The sequence below is a fragment of the Excalfactoria chinensis genome, chromosome 16 (genome assembly GCF_039878825.1).
Source record: "Excalfactoria chinensis isolate bCotChi1 chromosome 16, bCotChi1.hap2, whole genome shotgun sequence".
Classification (NCBI taxonomy): domain Eukaryota; kingdom Metazoa; phylum Chordata; class Aves; order Galliformes; family Phasianidae; genus Excalfactoria; species Excalfactoria chinensis.
The window spans coordinates 1281510-1300341 of NC_092840.1; the positions used below are offsets into that span (position 1 = coordinate 1281510).

At 47.7% G+C, this 18832-nt stretch overlaps 1 protein-coding gene across 4 annotated transcripts in view; it reads left to right on the forward strand.

Moving 5' to 3' along the window:
* Positions 1–18832, forward strand: part of RNFT2 (ring finger protein, transmembrane 2) — a 30716-nt gene extending 11884 nt beyond the window's left edge. For 2 of the 4 annotated variants that reach the window (XM_072350718.1, XM_072350716.1), the window contains exons 7-10: positions 7354–7503; positions 10887–10952; positions 11983–12084; positions 12671–18832. In XM_072350718.1, coding sequence (XP_072206819.1) covers positions 7354–7503; positions 10887–10952; positions 11983–12084; positions 12671–12805 — 453 coding nt within the window. In that variant the 3' untranslated portion in view covers positions 12806–18832. Of the gene's footprint in view, positions 1–7353; positions 7504–9793; positions 10840–10886; positions 10953–11982; positions 12085–12670 lie in introns of those variants that run through there. The other 2 variants (XM_072350715.1, XM_072350719.1) reach the window with 2 other exon arrangements.

Genomic DNA, 18832 nt, shown 5'->3' on the forward strand with positions numbered 1-18832 from the left:
CTGTGGTTTGTGAACTGGATGGCTGTTCCTTAATCACCACAGACAGCAAGCTGTTGGGGAAATAAATTTGTAGGGCAGAGCTGTAAGGTCATGGGCTTTGGTGTTTTTTTTTTTTTCTCCTGAAATCACATAATCATAGGTGCTCAGGTTGGAAAAAACCTTAAGATCAAGTCCAACCACAGAACTCACCCAGGGTCTCTCTGCAGCCTCTAGCTCCTTATTATGCAAGACCTGACGTGGGGATTACTCCACTGTCAGGGACAGAGTTCAGTGCAGCAGTGTTTGGGGTAGAGGTATCTTGAATTTCCTTGCGTTACCTTCTTGCTGGTAGTAGATGATAAAGCTTGCCAATGGGTGGCATATGAGGGGCTTTGATCGTTCTATGGTCAACTTCTGAGCAGGCTCTTCAGATGTTCCTTGTCTGGGAAGTTCAAAGGCACTTTGAAGGCTAGTCTGGCTTTTCATACTGCTCCTTGAGAGTCTAGTCATCTCTGTTATATTGTTTTCACTGATGCTTACATTGTTTTTTTTCATGTGATACATTGACTCTCAATGTCCTCTTAAATCTCTTACTTCTTCCATATCCATTGGGACTGAAGCAAGATTATATTCTTGGAAGGTTTTGAGCATCGGAACCTTGTATGTCCTCTCAGTCTTCTCTATAGAAGAAATAATCGAGTCTTTCCTCAGACTGGTTCATTTCAGATCTTTGTTTTTCTTACTGTTTTCTGCTGGACTCTCTTTGGTGTTTCTTTAATGAATTGCTGTCCACATTTTACGGACCATTTCTCTATTCTGTCGAATGATTTTGGATTATGATTCTTCCTTCCTATGTATTTCTCTGTTAAGCCTCAACTGCACATTTGACAAGCCTGCTTGGTTCTATCATTAAAGTCATTAATGAAAGCAGTGCATAGTATCAAATTCCACTTAGCTCAGATGCATCTTTTCATTTGGACAGTGAACACGTGAAAAACTTTGGTTTTCCCAGTCTCAAGTATATGGTCATTCATTCTTAGTATGGCCCCATCACAGGAAGGGAGGCATTTGGTTAAGGTGATGTCGGTAACCATCTTGGATCCAGTACAGATTTGGAAGAAAATCTCCCCTCTTTTAGTTTAAAGCCATTCCCCTTGTTCTAGCACTATCAGACCATGTAGAGAGTCAGTCTCCCTCCCTTGTAAGCTCCCTTCTCCCCTGCAGCCTTCTGCAAGCTGAGTAAGACCAGCTCCCTCAACCTTGTTTACAGGACCTCCAGCCCTCTGGTCATTTTTATGCCCAATTTTGGACCCACTGCAACAGCTAAAGGACCACCTGAAGCTTCACTGTATTCAGAATGAGATTTACTGAAGCATGAACTCACGCTGTAACTGAGGAAAAACAAGTTTTTATTTAGATGTTTAAAGGCAGAAAAAGTGATTTGTCATTTCTGTTTGAATACAGATAGCAATAGACATTTTGGGCCCAGAAAAGGTTGACAGGAACCAAAACAATATTAATTGCTTGAATGCAAAGCATGAAGACTGTTACATCTACCCAGAGTATTCCAAGCGTGAATGTGTTAAACAGAAGATATCTTTGCAAGTATCCCCACCAAGGGAAGAATGAAAATGTGAAAACATTACTGAGTTTCCCAGGTTCCAAACTAGCCTGGAGAAACAGAGATACCAACATAGTCTGGGACTGCAGTCAGGCTGGAACACAGAGAAAGAGTAGTATGTGCATAGCAGAGAAAGGAAAGTAACCCAAATCAGAGTCAGATCTTGTGCCTCCATGTTGGGGTTTGGGGGAGAAGGTGGTTAACCTGTGGTTAAAGATGTCCCTTCACCCCAAGAGCTGTGTTGTACCCTTCAAAGCTCAGTGCAAGTTTTAATGGCAGCTGGGCTGGCAGTCTTTTTTTTTTTGGGGGGGGGGACTTGGCTCCCACCCTGCATGTTGAAGGCTGCCCATTAAAATAAGCAAATAAGATCATTTGGTTCAATGTAAAATGAATTAAAGTAAATTAAACTGCAGGAGCCATGTGGCCTGCAGCAGCCAGCATTGTTGTGTGCACGTAAATGGCAGCTTTTCATTTTCACTGCTAAGGAATGACAGCTTGAGGGGGGTGGAATTAAAAATAAGGAAATAAATAATAATAAGACATTTGCCAAAGATTTCTGTTTAGGAAATCCCAGGTGCCTGCAAGTCTCCCATCCCCTCCTCATGGTGCTGTCAGCAATCTAAGCTGATATCCTGGGGAGAGAAGAGTAGCGTGGGGGTGGGGTAGAGAAGGAATAGCAGGACAAAAGAGCTGTGTAAGAACCTGAGACATATAGAGAAGAAAGGCACATACCTTTGGACAGTGAATAAAAAAGGCCATAAGTCAGGATGCATGTTCTGTACAGGTGCACAGCACAGTTACAAGAACACCAGGGAAGCCCAGAGCCTGCATGTCTAGAAGGCTGGAAATGCATGAGGAAAACAGTAACGTTTGTTGAAAGCATAGCATGAAATTAGTGTTTGAGTAAATACTTGTCTGTTCTGCTTGAAAGATGAATCTAGACATTGCAAATGAGTTTAAGTCCTGGGTCATACTAGCATTACTCATGTGAGGTTTGTTCTGTGGACTGTTCAGGTTGCATCAGTGGCAAGTATATGAACTAGCACTGCTGACCCCTCACTGCATCTCTGGGAATGGTTGCTTGTTCATTTTTGGTCAGTGTGTTTAATTCTGTTTGGCTTTTTCCTTTGTGTACCATCTCAGCAAATTTGGTTGGAATAAATATGGTCTGAGTGTGTGACAGCCATTCTTTACATAACTTTGCACTCTGACTTTGGAGCAGATACCCTTTTCAGGTGCAGCCTAAGTTTTCTGGTGTAGGGTGGTTACAGCTCTACTGTGGAAACTGGCTTAATTTAGAGTAGCCCCAGTTCTCTTCTATATAAGAATGGAGCATGAGGATGTATCTGTAGTTATCGTGTCATAACCTGTTTGTCTCTCTGAACAGTCCTGTATAATTAAACATTTACTGTAAGGAAAATAAGCACAATGGTTAGGTTGTCCAATAGCCTGCTTCCATTTTCCATCAGAGCTCAGCACCATGAGATGCCATGAGATGCCATGAGATGCCATGAGATGCCATGAGATGCCATGAGATGCCATGAGATGCCATGAGATGCCATGAGATGCCATGAGATACCATGAGATACCATGAGATACCATGAAATATGAGAATTCTGGGACCCAGCCTCTCATTGGTCAGACTGACCATTCCTTAGTCACACAAATGACTTGCATGTGCAGAATTGTTTGGTTCTTTGAACACCCAGCTCCTCTTGCACACTGCATTCCTGTAGAACATCATGTAGAACAAGGTCCCTTTGGATCATGGGGGAAGGGGAGCAGCTTGCTGCTGCCATAGCAGTTCCTGTAGGCTGCAGCCTCTTCCAGAGGTGTATGTTAAGAGGAAAGAGGTCCCTCTTCCATCCTAGGGCTGAGTATGCATGAAACATTTAATAAGAAGCTGGTGTGGTACCTTTCTTCATCCTAGTGGAAAAGAATTATTAGCTTGGAATGTTTGTGTCCTCTAGATGCTGTTCATCAAAAACATGGAGGCATTAAAACAAATTGCACAAGTACTGGGAGTAGGAATGTAAGTGGTGTGGTACAAAAGATCTCCAAGTATGGTCTTCTTGTTTCTTGTCTGTGTGTTGCCAGAGTTAATCCTAATCTTCTCCAGCAGTGTGGCTAAGTTGTGTCTAGACAGGCAATAGCCTATCCTCTCGTTATCCTCTCCTTGAGGATCTTGGATGCTCTTTGGGGGAAACTCGCTCAGAAATAGATTCACTCTGCTTGGAGAACACTGCATTGCTCCTCTAGAGCCACAGGAGGTCTGGTGGTTCTGTAAAGACTTCCCTCTTGCAGCTGCTTTAAGGGATTTGTTGAAGAAAGAAAGAAACTAAAGCATAAGACATAAGCTGAGAAGCTGGGACTCTTTCTTCTCCCTGACAGGTGCTGAACGTCCCTGCTGCTAAACTTTAAAGAAAACAGTGCTCTGAAGCACCTTCCAAGTTTCACTTCCCAGTTGAAGCTATGTGAGGTATGACTGTCAGAAGTGCTGTACAATAACCATGGAAATCTCCTAGTCCTTCTAGACCCCGTTTGGAATTGCTTCTCATTAGCCTTGCATGGATTTTCACCAGCACCTTCCATGTCACAGCGCTGTTTACTGCTCCTTCCTTACACTGGCAGTGCTATCTGAAATCTCAGCAGAGTCTGCTCTCCTCTGATCCAAATTGCCAGCAGGTCTCAAAGTGTTTCTAGCATCTTCCTGCCTCACTATGTGTCCTAATGCTGCTGGCAGCGGAGCAAGTGAGACTTGGAGCTTCCCTTGAGTGCTAATCACATCTTACAGTTGCCTCATTGCAACTTCTCTCACTTTTACATCCCGTTTTAATTCCGGGTGTAAAGCCTTCGCATGCCTCTCTCCATTTCCTTCTGTGGTAGCACATGTGCACTTATGCAAAGCTTTATGTCAAATGAGAGCCCAAAGTCAGTGCTTGGTTAGGGTGTGTGGGAATTTGCTTCTGCAGCTGTAATTGCCCTCCCTTTGGGATTGTGTATATTGTGATTAATTTGTTAATGATGTCATTTCACGTTATTTTGCTGTAAGACCTCTTCATCCATCAGCAGATGTGGTATGCTGTACCCCGCAGTGCTTAGATTTATACTGACAGGACAAGGGGGAATGGTTTGAAACTGAGACAGGGGAGATTTAGGTTGGATCTTAGGAGGAAGTTTTTCACCCAGAGGGTGGTGACGCACTGGAACAGGTTGCCCAAAGAGGCTGTGGATGCCCCATCCCTGCAGGCATTCAGGGACGGGCTGGATGTGGCTCTGGGCAGCCTGGGCTGCTGGTTGGTGACCCTGCACATTGCAGGGGGTTGATCTCTGTGGTCCTTTTCAACCCAGGGCATTCTATGATTCTATGATTATGCGGGTTTCCGTGAAATAAGAGAAGTCACCTGAAGGAGAAGCAGTGCTTGCCTTGCTTCCAGTCATAGCTCCAAAGCAGATCTGTACAGGAGCAGTAGTTGTATTCACTCTTAATGGAACACACAGCTCCTCTTAATATGGATGAAAAATAGCAGACGTTCAAGATTTCACACAAAGTGTGGCAGGGAAAAAAAAAGTATTCAGCTCAGAAAACTTCAGCCTGGATAGCCAAGAAATAACAGAGTTGAAGAGCAGAAAGCAGAAAGGAGCACTGAGATGATGGGTGCTGCCTGCAGTGATTTCCTGCTATCTGAAGGCTGTTTTGCTTCTGAAGTTGTGGCTAACAACCTTGTTTTCTAAGCTTCTGGCTCAGAAGACCACACTTATCCTCAACATGGCCCTCTGCAGAATCACTTCTATTTCCTTGGCACTTTCCCTAGCTTGGAGAAGGGCTTGTGTTGCACTGAGATGCCTGATAAGCTCTATCTGTAAACATTTACCATAGCACTATTTCTCTTCTCAGTGCTCTTCTGCTGTCCTTGTGCTGCTCACCCCTCCTGTGATCACTGAGCTACCGCAGGGCCTCTCCTGAGGGCTGAATGGTGATGGGAACAGGTGTCTTGATTGGAAACCTCCCTGTGCTCTTGTGAGGGTGCTAAGCAGTCCTGGTGCACTGCAAGCTGCAGGTTCACATCACAGCAGGGAGGAATCAGTGAAGCTTTGTCAAGGGTCCAAGGTTTGTGGCTGGAAATCCTGGAGTTTAGTTGCTCGTGGCACATTCATTTCAGAGTCCCGCAGCCACTGACCCACCTTCACACGGTGCTGTAGGCTCAGCCACGTCAGTGTCTCAGAAGCTTTGAGGGGGAACAGTTCCAGCTTTGCCCTGATTTCAGGCTTCAGAGGATGGATGCCCCAAAATCCATCTGATGCAATGGGAAAGCAAGCAGTGACCTGGCCCAGCCTGGCCTGCCAGGGAATCGAGGCTGAATGAAAGATGCTGAGCCCGGCAGGAGGATGGAGGAGATGAGCAGCTGGCAGCCTGCGGCTTGCCGGTAGCTTTCATCAGTGCTGGTTGAGCAGGGGGAGGTGGGGAAGCGTCTGTGTGAAGGGAAGGGAACGGCAGTGCAGTCATTAGCAGGCTGTGACCCTCTGTCACAAAGGCTCCAGAAATAACCGATGATGATACGGAGGCACGAGGCAGCGTGGGGCCCTCTGTGTTAATTTAATAAATTGCTTGTGTTCAGGCCCACGGATTGTCGCCGTTACATTTTTGCTCCGTGATGCCACCTGGGATTAACGAGGAGGAGAGGGGGGGCGGGGGGAGAGAAAGAAAACAGCCCAGGTCCGTTAGCAACTGCTGGTGTGACCTCACTCCCTGTCCCGGGGGGGATATGAGATCATGAGAATGCCAGAGCTCTCCGAAGGATTCGATTTGCTGGTATGGCCGCCGAGTGATCTCATCCTCCAGCCCCAGGGAAGGGCGCTGGCTGCTGCTGTCCTGCTGGGTGGTGGGGGTTCATCCCACCCCACACCTCTGCGGATGGCTGCTGACCCGAGCTGACATCACTGATGACAAAGCTAACTGGGACAGCACAGCACAATTCCAGGGGAATTTCCCCCTTCTCCCTGTTAGGATCAAATAGAAGCTGGCATTAAAATATTTCTGCGGTCTGGATAATGTCATTACACTGTAAGCATAGTTCTGGGCCCACAGCTTGAAGTGACCTGCTGTGCTGTCACCACTTTTCCCTCTTAGACCCTGTGGGACAGAGCGCAGATAGCTCCTTATTGAGGCTGGGTGACCCTTACTCCTTTTTCTACCTTGAGGTCCTCAGAAAAGTTTGCCTTGCTGCATTTGTGGCATTCAATCTGATATCGGGATAAGGTTTGCTTTAGCACCTGCAGGCACAGCTCACAACTATGGAGATAGATGATGATGGTGTCACCTTGCTTTTATATCTCTGCACCTTCAGCAGGTGTATGGCTTGAAAAAGACCTGTCTTGTATTCCTCTTCTCATTACTGATAGTATCCACGTGTTATGTACATGAAGCCTGTAAGCCTTAACCCCTGCTGCTAACGTGCTGTACAGATATGCAAGAAGATATACACCCATAACCTGCTCTAAAAGCTTCTGGTTCACAAATGTAAAATAACAGTTGGATAAGTCAAAGAGTGAGAGGAACACTAAGAAAACTGCAGTTATTCATTGTAGGCACTGGGTTAGGTGGCCACAAAGATAACTGCATCTCATGAGTCCTTGCATAGGGTGACAATCTGCATAGGTGAACACAAGTCCTGTATGCTTCAAGCCTCGCACCTCTTAAATGTGCTTCTTTGGATTTCCTGATACTGATCACCTATCTTCCTTTTCTACAGGGGAAGTTTTATTTGGTTATTGAAGAGCTGAGCCAGTTGTTCCGATCCCTCGTCCCCATCCAGCTGTGGTACAAATACATCATGGGAGACGACCCATCCAGCAGTTATTTCCTAGGAGGGATCCTGATCATCCTGTACAGCCTCTGCAAGGTGAGCAGCGTCTCGATAATGAGCAAGAACAGAGCCAGCAGCACAGCTGGGGGGGAGAAATACACCTCTAGATGTTGCCATCTCTAGGCAGGAAAGGAAGCTGCAGCAGCTGGGGACAGCCCTGTGCTTCACTGCCAAAACGTTCTGCTTCAGCACTGCATGGGCATCAGTGAGCTGGAGGGAGATGTGTGGCTGCTCAGGCAATGTTGCATCAGGCTGATGAAGTCATTGCTGCTCTCTAATAGTCTCTATTCTGTGAAGGCTAGCAGAGAATGACAGCAGAGCCGTGGGAGGCCACTATCAGAAGAGAGCTTTACTGTCTCCAGGCTTGTAGATTCAGCACTACGAGAGATTGCTGCAGTTAAATGTTTCTCTCTGTCTTGTGAGAGAGAGCAGGTATTCTGTCATTCACTGCTGCACTGAGTACAGCAGGCAGATTAAAGTACTTCCAGGTCCTGCCTGGATAAACAGGCAGTTCTGGCCCCATTCTAGGGGCTGGTATCTCTGAGACAAGTCGGGGGTCTCAGTGACAGACAAATGCAACTGATGTTTGCTCAAAAATAACGAGGCATAGAGCCTGCCTATACAACTGTAATTGAATAGGTGTGACTTTATGTAGGCTTGTCACAGATCTGAGGTCTAGAAGTAGCTGTATGTAAGTCTCGTTATGTTGGGGCAGGGCAGCAGCTGAAGCAAAGAGATGCACTGTTATCCATTCCCCTGAGAAGGTGCAAGTAAGTCTGAAGAACTGAAAGTCTGAACCTAAAGAGCTGAGAGCTGGTGGGTTACTGACCTATGTAACTTTCAACTGATGGGTCTTAATCCAAGATATGCCTGCAGCTGCAACTATGTGTAATACAGGAGTGGGACATACAGCCCCTGCTGCCAGGAAGCAGAAGAGGTTATGGGAATCTGCTGTGTCCAAGTCAAGGCAGCATGCTGCCAGAGTAAGGGACACGTGATGGACGGAGATGTCACTGTGTGAATCTCCCCTGGGGATCCCCTTGCAAGGCTTTCTGGCCTTGTGGGGGTCGGGTAGACAGATCACAACACAGGGACAGACTTTAAGTGATCTGTCTGGCATCCCTACTTGTGCAAGGGAAGGGACACCTGCAGAAGGGCAGCTGTCCTGCACTTCTACATGCCATTTCTCTCATCTAGACACAAGTCATCGTCCAAGAGCATTGGGGCCCACCTGCTCCTGCAAGAAGGGGAGCCAAGCAGAACACAGGTGGAGGAACAAGGGCCTGTGTGTCCCAATTCAGTGTGTGGCAGCAGCTCAGTACAACGCATTTGGCCAGGTTAGGAGTAGACCTGTGCCTGTTGGAGACTTTGGTTGGAAATGAGAGAGAAGAGCAGGAGCAGTGGGAGCACACTCCCAACGCAGGTCGTGTAATACTAGGTCCACGCATCCCATTTACTATCACAGGAGCTGCAGGTCTCATTCCTTGCCTGAGATGCTGAAAATATGCCCAAAGGAGTTCACATTAGCAAAGCCACAAACCACATTAGAAAAACCACAGAAGCCAATTTGGCACTCAGACCTTCTGTACGTCTGGCAAAAGGCCAGGCCTTGGCTGGGGCTGCGTCCCCTTTGCCCACACAGAGCACAGTGGGAGCTGTCTGGGTGCTCTGACCAGACCGTGTCAATGGAAACCTCTGATTTTTATTTGTAAATAAAGGCATTGAGCTCTTAAAGTTCCCTATCCTGAACAGAGGCACCAACTGAGGGTAGGAGTGATGCTAGAGGGAGCAAATGACCGTGTGGTATGACAGTGTTTGCTTTGAATTCTGTCTCAGGCATGTACTCTTCAAACTAGCAATGCTGCTCTTCTATTGACAAAAGAGAGCCCTCGTTGGCTGTGAACTCGATTTGCAATCCACCTGCTAGAAGGATGACGGGTGCAACATAGGCTTCAGTGCATGGGATGTGAAAGGGACTTGCAGGTCATGCATCTTTTGGGGGTAGAGGAAACTGGAGGAAAAATAAAGGAGGGGAAACAGGCTGGAAGAACAGGAGATGTCAAAGCCAGAGGAAAGGCATTCAAAGTCATGTTATAAGCAAAGCAACCTGAAAAGGCTGCGGGCTGTGCTGTGGGAGGGAGCTGATCCCCATCCTTGTTAGAGGAGAAAAAATGTGTAGCAGCCGGCAGCCTCAAGTGCTAGCTGCTGACTGGAAGCATTACTGGAAGGACCCTGGGAGCTCTTTACATGCTGACTGGAAGCATTATTGGTGCTTTCATTTGATTCCACATCTATTGCATGATGATCTCATTGGCATTCCCTGCAGTGCACCCACTTAATCATGCTCAGAAGAAAGCCAAGCCCAGGCATTTTGGTGCCTCTGTGCTGCGACTCCGCTGCCACTCTGCACCTTCTGCATCCCTGCCCTCCGAGCTGCTCCTCACCCAGGTTAGAAGTGCAAGGCTCCTGTTATGACATCTGGCCTTTCTCCTGGCTAATGCAGAACTGTTCTCTGCCCAATTATTTCTTCTTATCTAGTTCATAGAGCCCTGCCAGCAGGTAGGGAAGATGGCAAATCAGATTAGGTTTTCAGCTGTTTTCCCTTTTAGTAGCAGTGCTGTGTCTTCACTTGCCAGTGTCTCCTCTCTTGCTGAGCCCTATATGTTTGTAGGGAGCTTATCATCCATCCTTTCCCCCACTGCAGTACTTCTTTGCCCAGCTGATAATATCTGCATCTTTCAGTCTCTCCTCAGAAGTCATTTTCAGCAGCATTACTTTCTGTCCTTTTCTGAACTGTGGGTGCTGGGAACTGATTCCCTTCCTGGCGTTTAAGATTTCTTAAGGAGAATGGAAGCGAGCCAGCATCAATCCTGCTTCTCATTCCTCAGGCCTTCCTTCTCTTGGTGGTATTTAATGCACCCCTCTCCAGCTGGACAGGCAATTCCCACTCCTTCCCTCCTAACACCAGCTGGGTCCTGCAGTCCCAAGCTGCATAGCAGAGCCTTGCAGCCCTGGAAATCCTCCTTTCCCCACAGGCTGTTTCCAACCCTTCCACATTCCCCTCCATCTCTTTCAAGCTGACTGTGGTGTTTTCTGGCCTTATTTCTGGGTATCCTCAGTATTTAGGATGGGAAAGGGTCTGTATTAGAGTGGGCACATTACCCTACTGCGACGCTCTGATTTCTGGTCTTCTTTCTGCCCTGCAAAGTCCCTGAGCTGTAGCCCATTGCTGCGCTGTTGGTTTTCATTTAATGCATTTCATAATCTCCATGGAACGTTTTTGGCACCGTTGTTGCTTCAGATCTTTGCTCCCTCCAAGGATCCATTTGCAGAAACTCTGCCACACGTTTCCTGAGTCTCTGAGTTGTGTACATGCCCATGTCCTGAAAAGTACCTGCTACTAAATGTCTTTGTTGCAGTCTTTTGACATCTGTGGCCGTGTGGGAAGTGTCCGGAAAGCGCTGAAGGTCCTTTGTACCCCACAGGTAAGAGATGGTCTGTTTCATAGGCAGAACTTTCTTACTAATGAGTGACAGAGTTGAAAATAGCTCAGTGTATCAGAACTGAAGAATCAAAATAGAGTGTTGTCCATGGCTGGGTAAGCCAGCATCCCTCATCAGGAGGCTGGGAACCCGTTCTGATATCTGCCCTGGTCCTGTTTGTGACAGAGAGGCTGCTGGAAGCCTGGCCTGCCCAGTCTGAGTAGGGGCCCTGCATGATATGGGTTTACCCACCAACACAGAGCTTCACAAAGTTGGCAACACTTGGAGCTGCAGTGTGTGGGAAAGATGTTAAAGCAGCGGATGCAGTGCCTGATGTGTTTTGCCATTCAAAGGGATGCTGCAGCACATGGAAATTGCCCCCAGTGTAGTGCTGTACAGTACTGATGTTCAGATCTGCTGCAGCAAAACACTGTGATTTGTATTTTAAAGTGTCAAAACCAAAGATGTAGAGGAAAGGAATGTAACACAGTGGAAGTTTGTTAGAGTTCAGCTTGCTTGTCCTGTGGGTTTGTGCTGGGCATTTTTCCTCAGCATGTTTCCATTCCCCTTATGATAGTGTTACAGTAGGAGAAGCAACATTTACCTTCCAGATCCCGAAAAGAAGTGGGGCACCCCTGGGTGCTGCTGTTACCCATCTTCTGTTGTCTGACTTGCTAATAGTAACGCCTCCCACCATCTAAACACCTCTGCAAATGATGCTGAATTAATCCCTTTAGCTCCCTGTTGAGCTCATTAAATTTCATTATCATTACTCCACAAGTGGAAATGCTAAAAGCTGGAGTTGGCTTGAGGGGGAGACGAGGCAGAACACGGCATGCCAGACAGCCCAGGTTCAGCATGCTGGTTCCCAAACCTCTCTTCCCCACACACAGTGGAGTAGCATCCCTTTCTTTCCCATGTCATGCAGGAAATCTGAGTGTGAAAAGCACTGCTTGTATTCTCCAGCACAAACCAGATTATCTTCAAACCTTTTGACAGTGGTGTTGTTTTTTTACCCCATTCTTCCTAACAGACCTACGGGGCCCGTGCCACCAGCCAGCAGTGCAGTGAGGCAGGGGACATCTGCGCCATCTGCCAAGCAGAGTTCAGGGAACCTTTGATCCTTATGTGCCAGGTAAGACCCCGAGCTTCTCACATCACCTTCCCCTGCTGGCATTTCCGCAGCTAGGGACAGGGCACGGCCAGCCTGGATAATTCTGACAGCTTGGCCCTATTGGATAAAGGATATCCATTGTATTATATATATATATTGGATACGTGATATGTGTTGGATGTAGGATATACTATTTGATATATTCCCTTCTGGGTAGCCATTGATTCACAATAGCTGAGCCATATGAACTCCACTCCGTAGGGTCTGATTACAGCTCTTGATATGGAAAAGATCAGCCCTGCAGTCCCAGGACTCCCCTCTGGCAGTTCAGACCTTGGATCTGGAATGCAGGATGTTTTTATCTGACCCTTGGAGAGACGGCAAGCCAATAAGCCTGCTGAACTGCTAACAAGTTAGCAGGAAATTGGGGCTGTGGAAGCTGCTGATCAGGACTGGGAGCTGTGAGCAGAAAGGACTGCTAGTTGGCTTCTCCTTCCACATGAATCTGAATGGTTCACTGCTCCACAGCTGTGCTGTGGGTGCACACACATAGGGATGAGCACAGACCTGCTGCCCGTGTTGTGACAGTGCCCTTTTGTCTCTGCAGCACGTGTTTTGTGAAGAATGCCTCTGCCTCTGGTTTGACAGGGAGAAGACCTGTCCCCTTTGCCGTTCTGTCACTGTAGAAACCCTGCGTTGCTGGAAGGATGGCACCACTTCTGCTCATTTCCAGGTGTATTAAAGCCAACGCGTATCACCCAACAGAATGACCTGCATGGAGAGAAGGAAGACCAGAACATCTGCTGACCCCATGCCGCTATTTAGTCACCTGCTTGTTTTCCCAGCACTCTCACTCCAACAACTGGTAGAACATCAATTGTTGGTAGCCAGAAAAGTCATCCTCCAAGGCAAGGGAGGTGTGCTTCTGTTGTGGTGACCTCCGTGGACAAGAGCTACAAGAACTTTCCTTGAACTTACGTGGTTAGAAACTGATTGGTTTGTGTCCTTTTTCCTGCCCTTCTAGGAGAGGTAAACATTGCACAGAGCAGGAGGGTGTCCCCACTGCACGTGTGTGACCTGCTACAATGGAAAAAAGCCATCATTCTCTGGCTGTAACTTCCTTGAGTTGTAACCTCATAGTGTATCACAGTCTCTGTTACATTACTGTTGGGAACTCTTCCAAACCACTCTTAGAACCATGTTCCCAAAGACTCTTTTGGGGGTTGGAGTTGCCCCCAGCGGCTGTTTCTGTGACTGACTGACAAACTGTGTGTGCTGTGTTGCCATCCTCCTGACCCGTGCTGGCGGAGTTGGAGCTGATACTTTCTTTCTTTGGGGATGCTTTTCCTTTTTAGTTTACATGACAGGCTGTCTGATTTCCTGGCAGATGGGGAGAGCCATGGGAGGCAAAGGAAGGGTAAAGTCAGGTTTGGTTTGAATTTAAGGTGCTAGCCAGGCCAGCCTCAGACAAGTGAAGGTGCAGCGCTGTGATAGGGCACTGCTCACTGCTTTGCATTCCAACCCACCTGGTCCAAAAGTGCTGTGCAGCCCAGAGCCCGGGTAGCACTGTTGCTAGCAGAAGGGCTGGGGCATGGGATACAGGGCATGGGATATAGGGCATCTGCAGCAGAGCCTGGCTGCAGTGAGATTTACTGACTGGAGACTGGGATTGTACAGGAGCAGCTGCATTGCTCCAAGAGCAAGCCTGGTTCATATCCAAGCTGGACTGCCCACCAGTGAGGTGCAGGCCTCATTCTAGCACCTCCGCTTCAGAAAAAGCTCTTTAAGGAGATGCCCTGTGTTGTGAACAGAATTAGCATCTTCGTGTCTGAGGAAGAGGAGATTGCTGCAGTTTCCATCTCTGCTGAGCGTGCTGCAGGAGCACTTGCATGCAAATGGAGCTGCTGCTGTTCCTTTGCCGGAGCTTTCTCCTTCATTGCACAACCTCTGCTTTGTGCTCTTTGCCCACAGAAGGTGTCTCATTAGGCTTTGTGGCATCTTCTGTGCTCATTGCTATGGAAATGGCCGTAAGGTTACAATCCCACTTGAGTGGATAATCAGGAAGAGCTGTACCTGGGGGACATGAGCCTCTGCGAGGGCACTGAGTGCCGCCTTCCCCTCCTGCTGCGAAACTCCACAGGGAGAAGAATTAAAGCAAACAGCAGCTAATGGTAACGGGATTAAGGCTCGACATTCTGTTGAAAATAATGGTTAAGTATGGCTGGAGGAGAAAGGAGAGGCAGAGCGTGAGTGGGGGATACAGCCCGCATCTGCTTTGAGAGATAAAGGGAGGAGGAACAGCCGTACTTTTTGTAACAACGCACTTTGATTCATATCAATGGATGCCATGAAAGTGGAAAACCAAGGCAAGGAGTCCAGTAGCTCTCTCCGATGGGAACAACTGTCTGGGATGGGGATGGAGAGCTCTGGAGGGAAGCAAGCAAGGCTCTCAGTGCACCCAGCAGTGCTGTTCTGTGCAACAGCCCAGTGTATGCCTGCAAAATGGGAACCACGGACCATAGGGACGGGGTGATGCCTGTGTTAATGACAGCTCACAGATTCTCTCAAACTTTAGAGCAGAAATAAAAAACCAGAGCCTTTTTTTTTTTTTTTTTTTGCCATTGAACAGTAGTTTTTTCTTTCTTCTTTTTTTTTAATAAAGTCATTATAAATATGTACAAAGAGTCTCAGCATATGAAATTCCTTTTACAAAAGAGAGAAGCCGCATCCAACTACAAACAGGAGACTTTGTGAATCTGTATCAACAGCAAACGTACCCTTTGCTCTTGCTTTTCTGAGGGTGGAAACTTGCACAGTGCCTCTGCAAGAGCTGACATCTGAGTCATGCTAAACCAGACTGTGCGAGGAACTGTGCACTCAGTGCATCTCGTTTATTTTGCTCTGTTAGAAATGCGTCCAGGAGCAGAACGGACACTCATCCCAAGGACAGAAGCTAAAGGGGAGATTTCTTTTGCTAAACTGGAATGATTGGAAAGGCCATGCCATGAACGTCCCCAGACACAGCGCCCAGTGCAGTTGTGTGGCAGCTGTAGCTACTAATGGAAGGAGACCAACAGTTCCAGGCCCAGAAGGCATCAGTGTCTGCCGAGCTCCAAAGTCATATTCTGTAAACACTGAAAACCTTGGGAAATTGAACTACTGAAAGAAGAGCCACGTCTGGGAGTGTGTCCTGATGGAGAATGGCTGCGTGCAGCCGGAGTGGGGCTCCAGCCGGGAGGATAGGAAGGGTGGAGAAGCTCTAATGCCTTACGGTGGGGCAGGAATAAAGCTGTACTGCACACTGAATTAAAAGGGCTTGTATGGTCAGAGCAGGGCAGATTCAGAGGGGAAGGCAGAAGCCTCCCCACCATTCAGACAAGGGTTTTCCTAAAGAAGATCAAGTCCTGTTTGATTCAGACTCCCCTCAGCCCTTGGATTTTGAAGTGCACGTGCCGGCGCCTCCTAATATTTGCAAGGAGACAAGAAGCAGTTTAACTCAGCACACAGAGAGCAGCGAACTCTCAGAGCATTACACAGAGGCAGGGGACTGAATCGTGCAGCTTAGATTCCAAATCAGATCTGCTCCAAGAAGAGTTGTGAGGATACTGCTCAGCCTGCGGTGGAGGCAGAACAGAGCCAGCAAACTGACAGGCGCTCCGTTTGGAGCCATAGGTAGTTTGCTATATATAACAGCCTTCTGTTGAGATTGGGACAGCTGTCTTAAAACAACGTATAAGAAAATGAAAAATACATACGAAGGGAGCCGTGTTAAGCTGTCTGACCATAGCCATCGTGTGCAGTGATACAGCATACAGAAGGGAAGGATCTCCTTTGGGTTCACATCCCCTTCCTGCACCGCTCCAAAGCAGGATGCTGCACGAGGGCACAGCACCCTCTGTGCTGACATGGCAGGGACAGGCCTGGCTCCTCAGTGCCTGCGGATGCAGCAACCAGCTGACACCAGATGTTTCTAATCACTTTCAGCAGAGAGTGCTGCTCCTGCTTCTGCGGCGCAGTTAAGCCTCATATAATTTTAGCACAGTATGGAAACAAAACGACTTCGCAGATCAGATTAAGCTGATTTAACAAGTGTTTCTGATTTAAGAAAATTGCTTGAGTAATGGGCTTAGCTAAATTGGGATAATTTCTGCATGCCAACATGCGCTGAAACAAGCAGGATGGGTTTCTCACTCCTGGTGGCTGTGAGCTCGCTGATGGCTGATCTGCTCTGCATTGTTATGGAGTGGTATTTATCAGAGGCACCAGACAGCAGGCACTGCCATCCTGCACCACGCCAGAGGTGGAACTCCCATTCCCTATTTCCTTACCTACCTACAGTAATTCCAAGAAGGAATCTGGATGGGCTCGATTCTGTCCTGGGTGTAACACAGCCGTCTGCAAGCAGAATTCATTCGGCCAAGTGACTTTACCAGGCGGGGAGGGCAGCTGATGAGCACTCTGTGCTGCACTGCTGCTTTAACTCGAACTATGAAATCCTGCTCTGTGACGGGAGCTGCCTCGGTGGAGTGCAGCTTTAAAAATTAATAAAGACTTTTCTCACAGCCACATTATGCGGCGTTCTATATAGACTATGATCTCATAACCTCCTCCTCCTCCGGCTTCGCACGCGCCGGCTGCTGAAACCCAAGCTGAGGGCTTTTTTTTGTTGTTGTTCATTTAGAGAGCACAGCCCAGTCCTCGCGGAGGCACAACTGCGGAGCTAATCAAAATCAATGCCTTCTTGGCTGCTGTAAGGAATAAAAAGACAAAGAGAGGAGAGGAGTGAGTGGGAGAGAGAGAGGAACTGTGCTGGTTTCCTTCCCATCAGTAGCAGCTTTGAGCCGCTGCGATGCAGCTCAAAGGGCGCTAGGGGAGCACACAGCGTGCCTTCTTGTCCAGTATAAACATCAACCAGGTTGAGAGCAGGTATTTTAAAAAGGATAAAAACACCCCTTTTCAAAAAATGGAGGCATTCCAGGATAGCAATTATAGCAGAAAACGTAAGGCTTTGACAAATAGATACCTTCTAGGAAGTAATGCGGTTTCTGTACAGCGAGTGCTGGCTATAAAGTGCTGGGAGGCTGTTCTCTGGCAAAGCTCGCTTGACCAGCAACGAATAGATCCAAGTCTCCAAAAGTTAACCCTTGGTTCGCCCTGAACACCCCATTCAGAACTACAAAAGTGAATCAATCAGAGTGAAAACAGGACCGGGTTCCATTCCTGCTCTCGCCTACACTTGGGAAGCACCACAGGTTTGGCTGCTGTCCCATGAGGGTAACAACAGGCATTGCAACTTCAGCCATTGGGGCTGAGCGCTGGGAACAACCAGGGAAGAGATCCCCTGGGAAACCCACTTTGTTTCTATTGGTTTGCTTGTGGTTTGGTTTGTTTGCTCTGCAGAAAAGCCCGTCCGTGGTGAGTTGGTACTGAGGAACACGAGGCAGTTCCTGTTTGGTGAGGCTTTCCCAAAGTGTACGTTTACCATAGTAACGTTACGGTAAGAACTGAACTTCCTCCTTCCTTTGCTGTGCTGTAATGTTTCAGGGGAATTGCCACCTGGGAGGAATGCTACACGTCTCCAGGCTGCAGGCCTGGAAAGCCAGCAAGGCAGAGAAACCAGCACGGTGCAAACTGTTTGCACAGGAGAGAGAAGGGAAAAGGTAATAATGCATATTCCGGGTCAGAAGTTTATTATAAACATTCAGATCTCAGGAGCTAGTAATAAGGGTAAGGGACATGTGGGAGAGCCCTCTCTCTTGCACTGAGATGTGTAAGCCAGCTCCCCTGGCTTTTTTGCAGGAAACTGTATTTTTTTAGGCTGTACCTAATCCAGCAGTCACTGATCCTTGCAGCGCTGCTGAAATCAGCTGGGGCTCCTCCTTTTGCTAGAAGAATTCTTACTTAGATCAGTAGGTGACTGAGCCGGGCAGGGATGTAGGATACATCAGGCCACAAGTGGCACAACAGTGTTTGATTGGTGACTAATCCCTGCGGCTCTGAGGCCGTCCACACTCTATCCACAGACAAAATACACGTAGCTACATGATCCCTCCCACCACTGCACATGATAGAAAGTAGGGCAAGGTTACTCATTAGGAACAATCTGCGCTTTCAGCATAGCCCTTCTGCTGTTTGGGAACTGACTCGGATCAACGCTCCCCATGAACACGTGTGCAGGTGCCCAAAACACATCGGTGAATATTTGATAAAGAGACAATTTACCTTTTGGATCGCTTAGAAACATTTCTCCTGCAGTAGTGACAAACAGGAAGTTTAAGTGGGACAGAGCAGTTTGCTCCTCGATTGGGTGCAGGTTAGGAAGCGTCTTTAAGAAACAAGGAACTTCCTTTAGAAACTGAATGCTTCACATCCCTGCAAGCCTTTGGAAGTTCCCCCTGCCACACGGAGGTCAGTTTTGTGCTGCAAATGTCTGGAGCTGGGAAAAATGTTTCTAAAATGATGTGCGTAAGAATTAGAGTCAACAAGTCTCTTGCTGAGCCTAGATGGAGCTCTTTGCCCTGGGTCACAGGAGGTGAGCCTATTTACACCCCCATCCAGGGGTTCTGCAGTAGCAGACTTTGACACGGACACAGCTGGTGTGTCCCTGCCACCTCAGTGAACGCTGCTTCCCAAGCTCAGAACTGTGCAAAGAAAAAGAGCTGCCCCAAGGAAAACGAGTTCTCTAAAGTTCTGAGCTAGATGATTTGTTCTGTCTGAAGTTTATGCAGAGGCTGAAGAAAAGGAAAATAAAATAGCACCTTCTCAACAA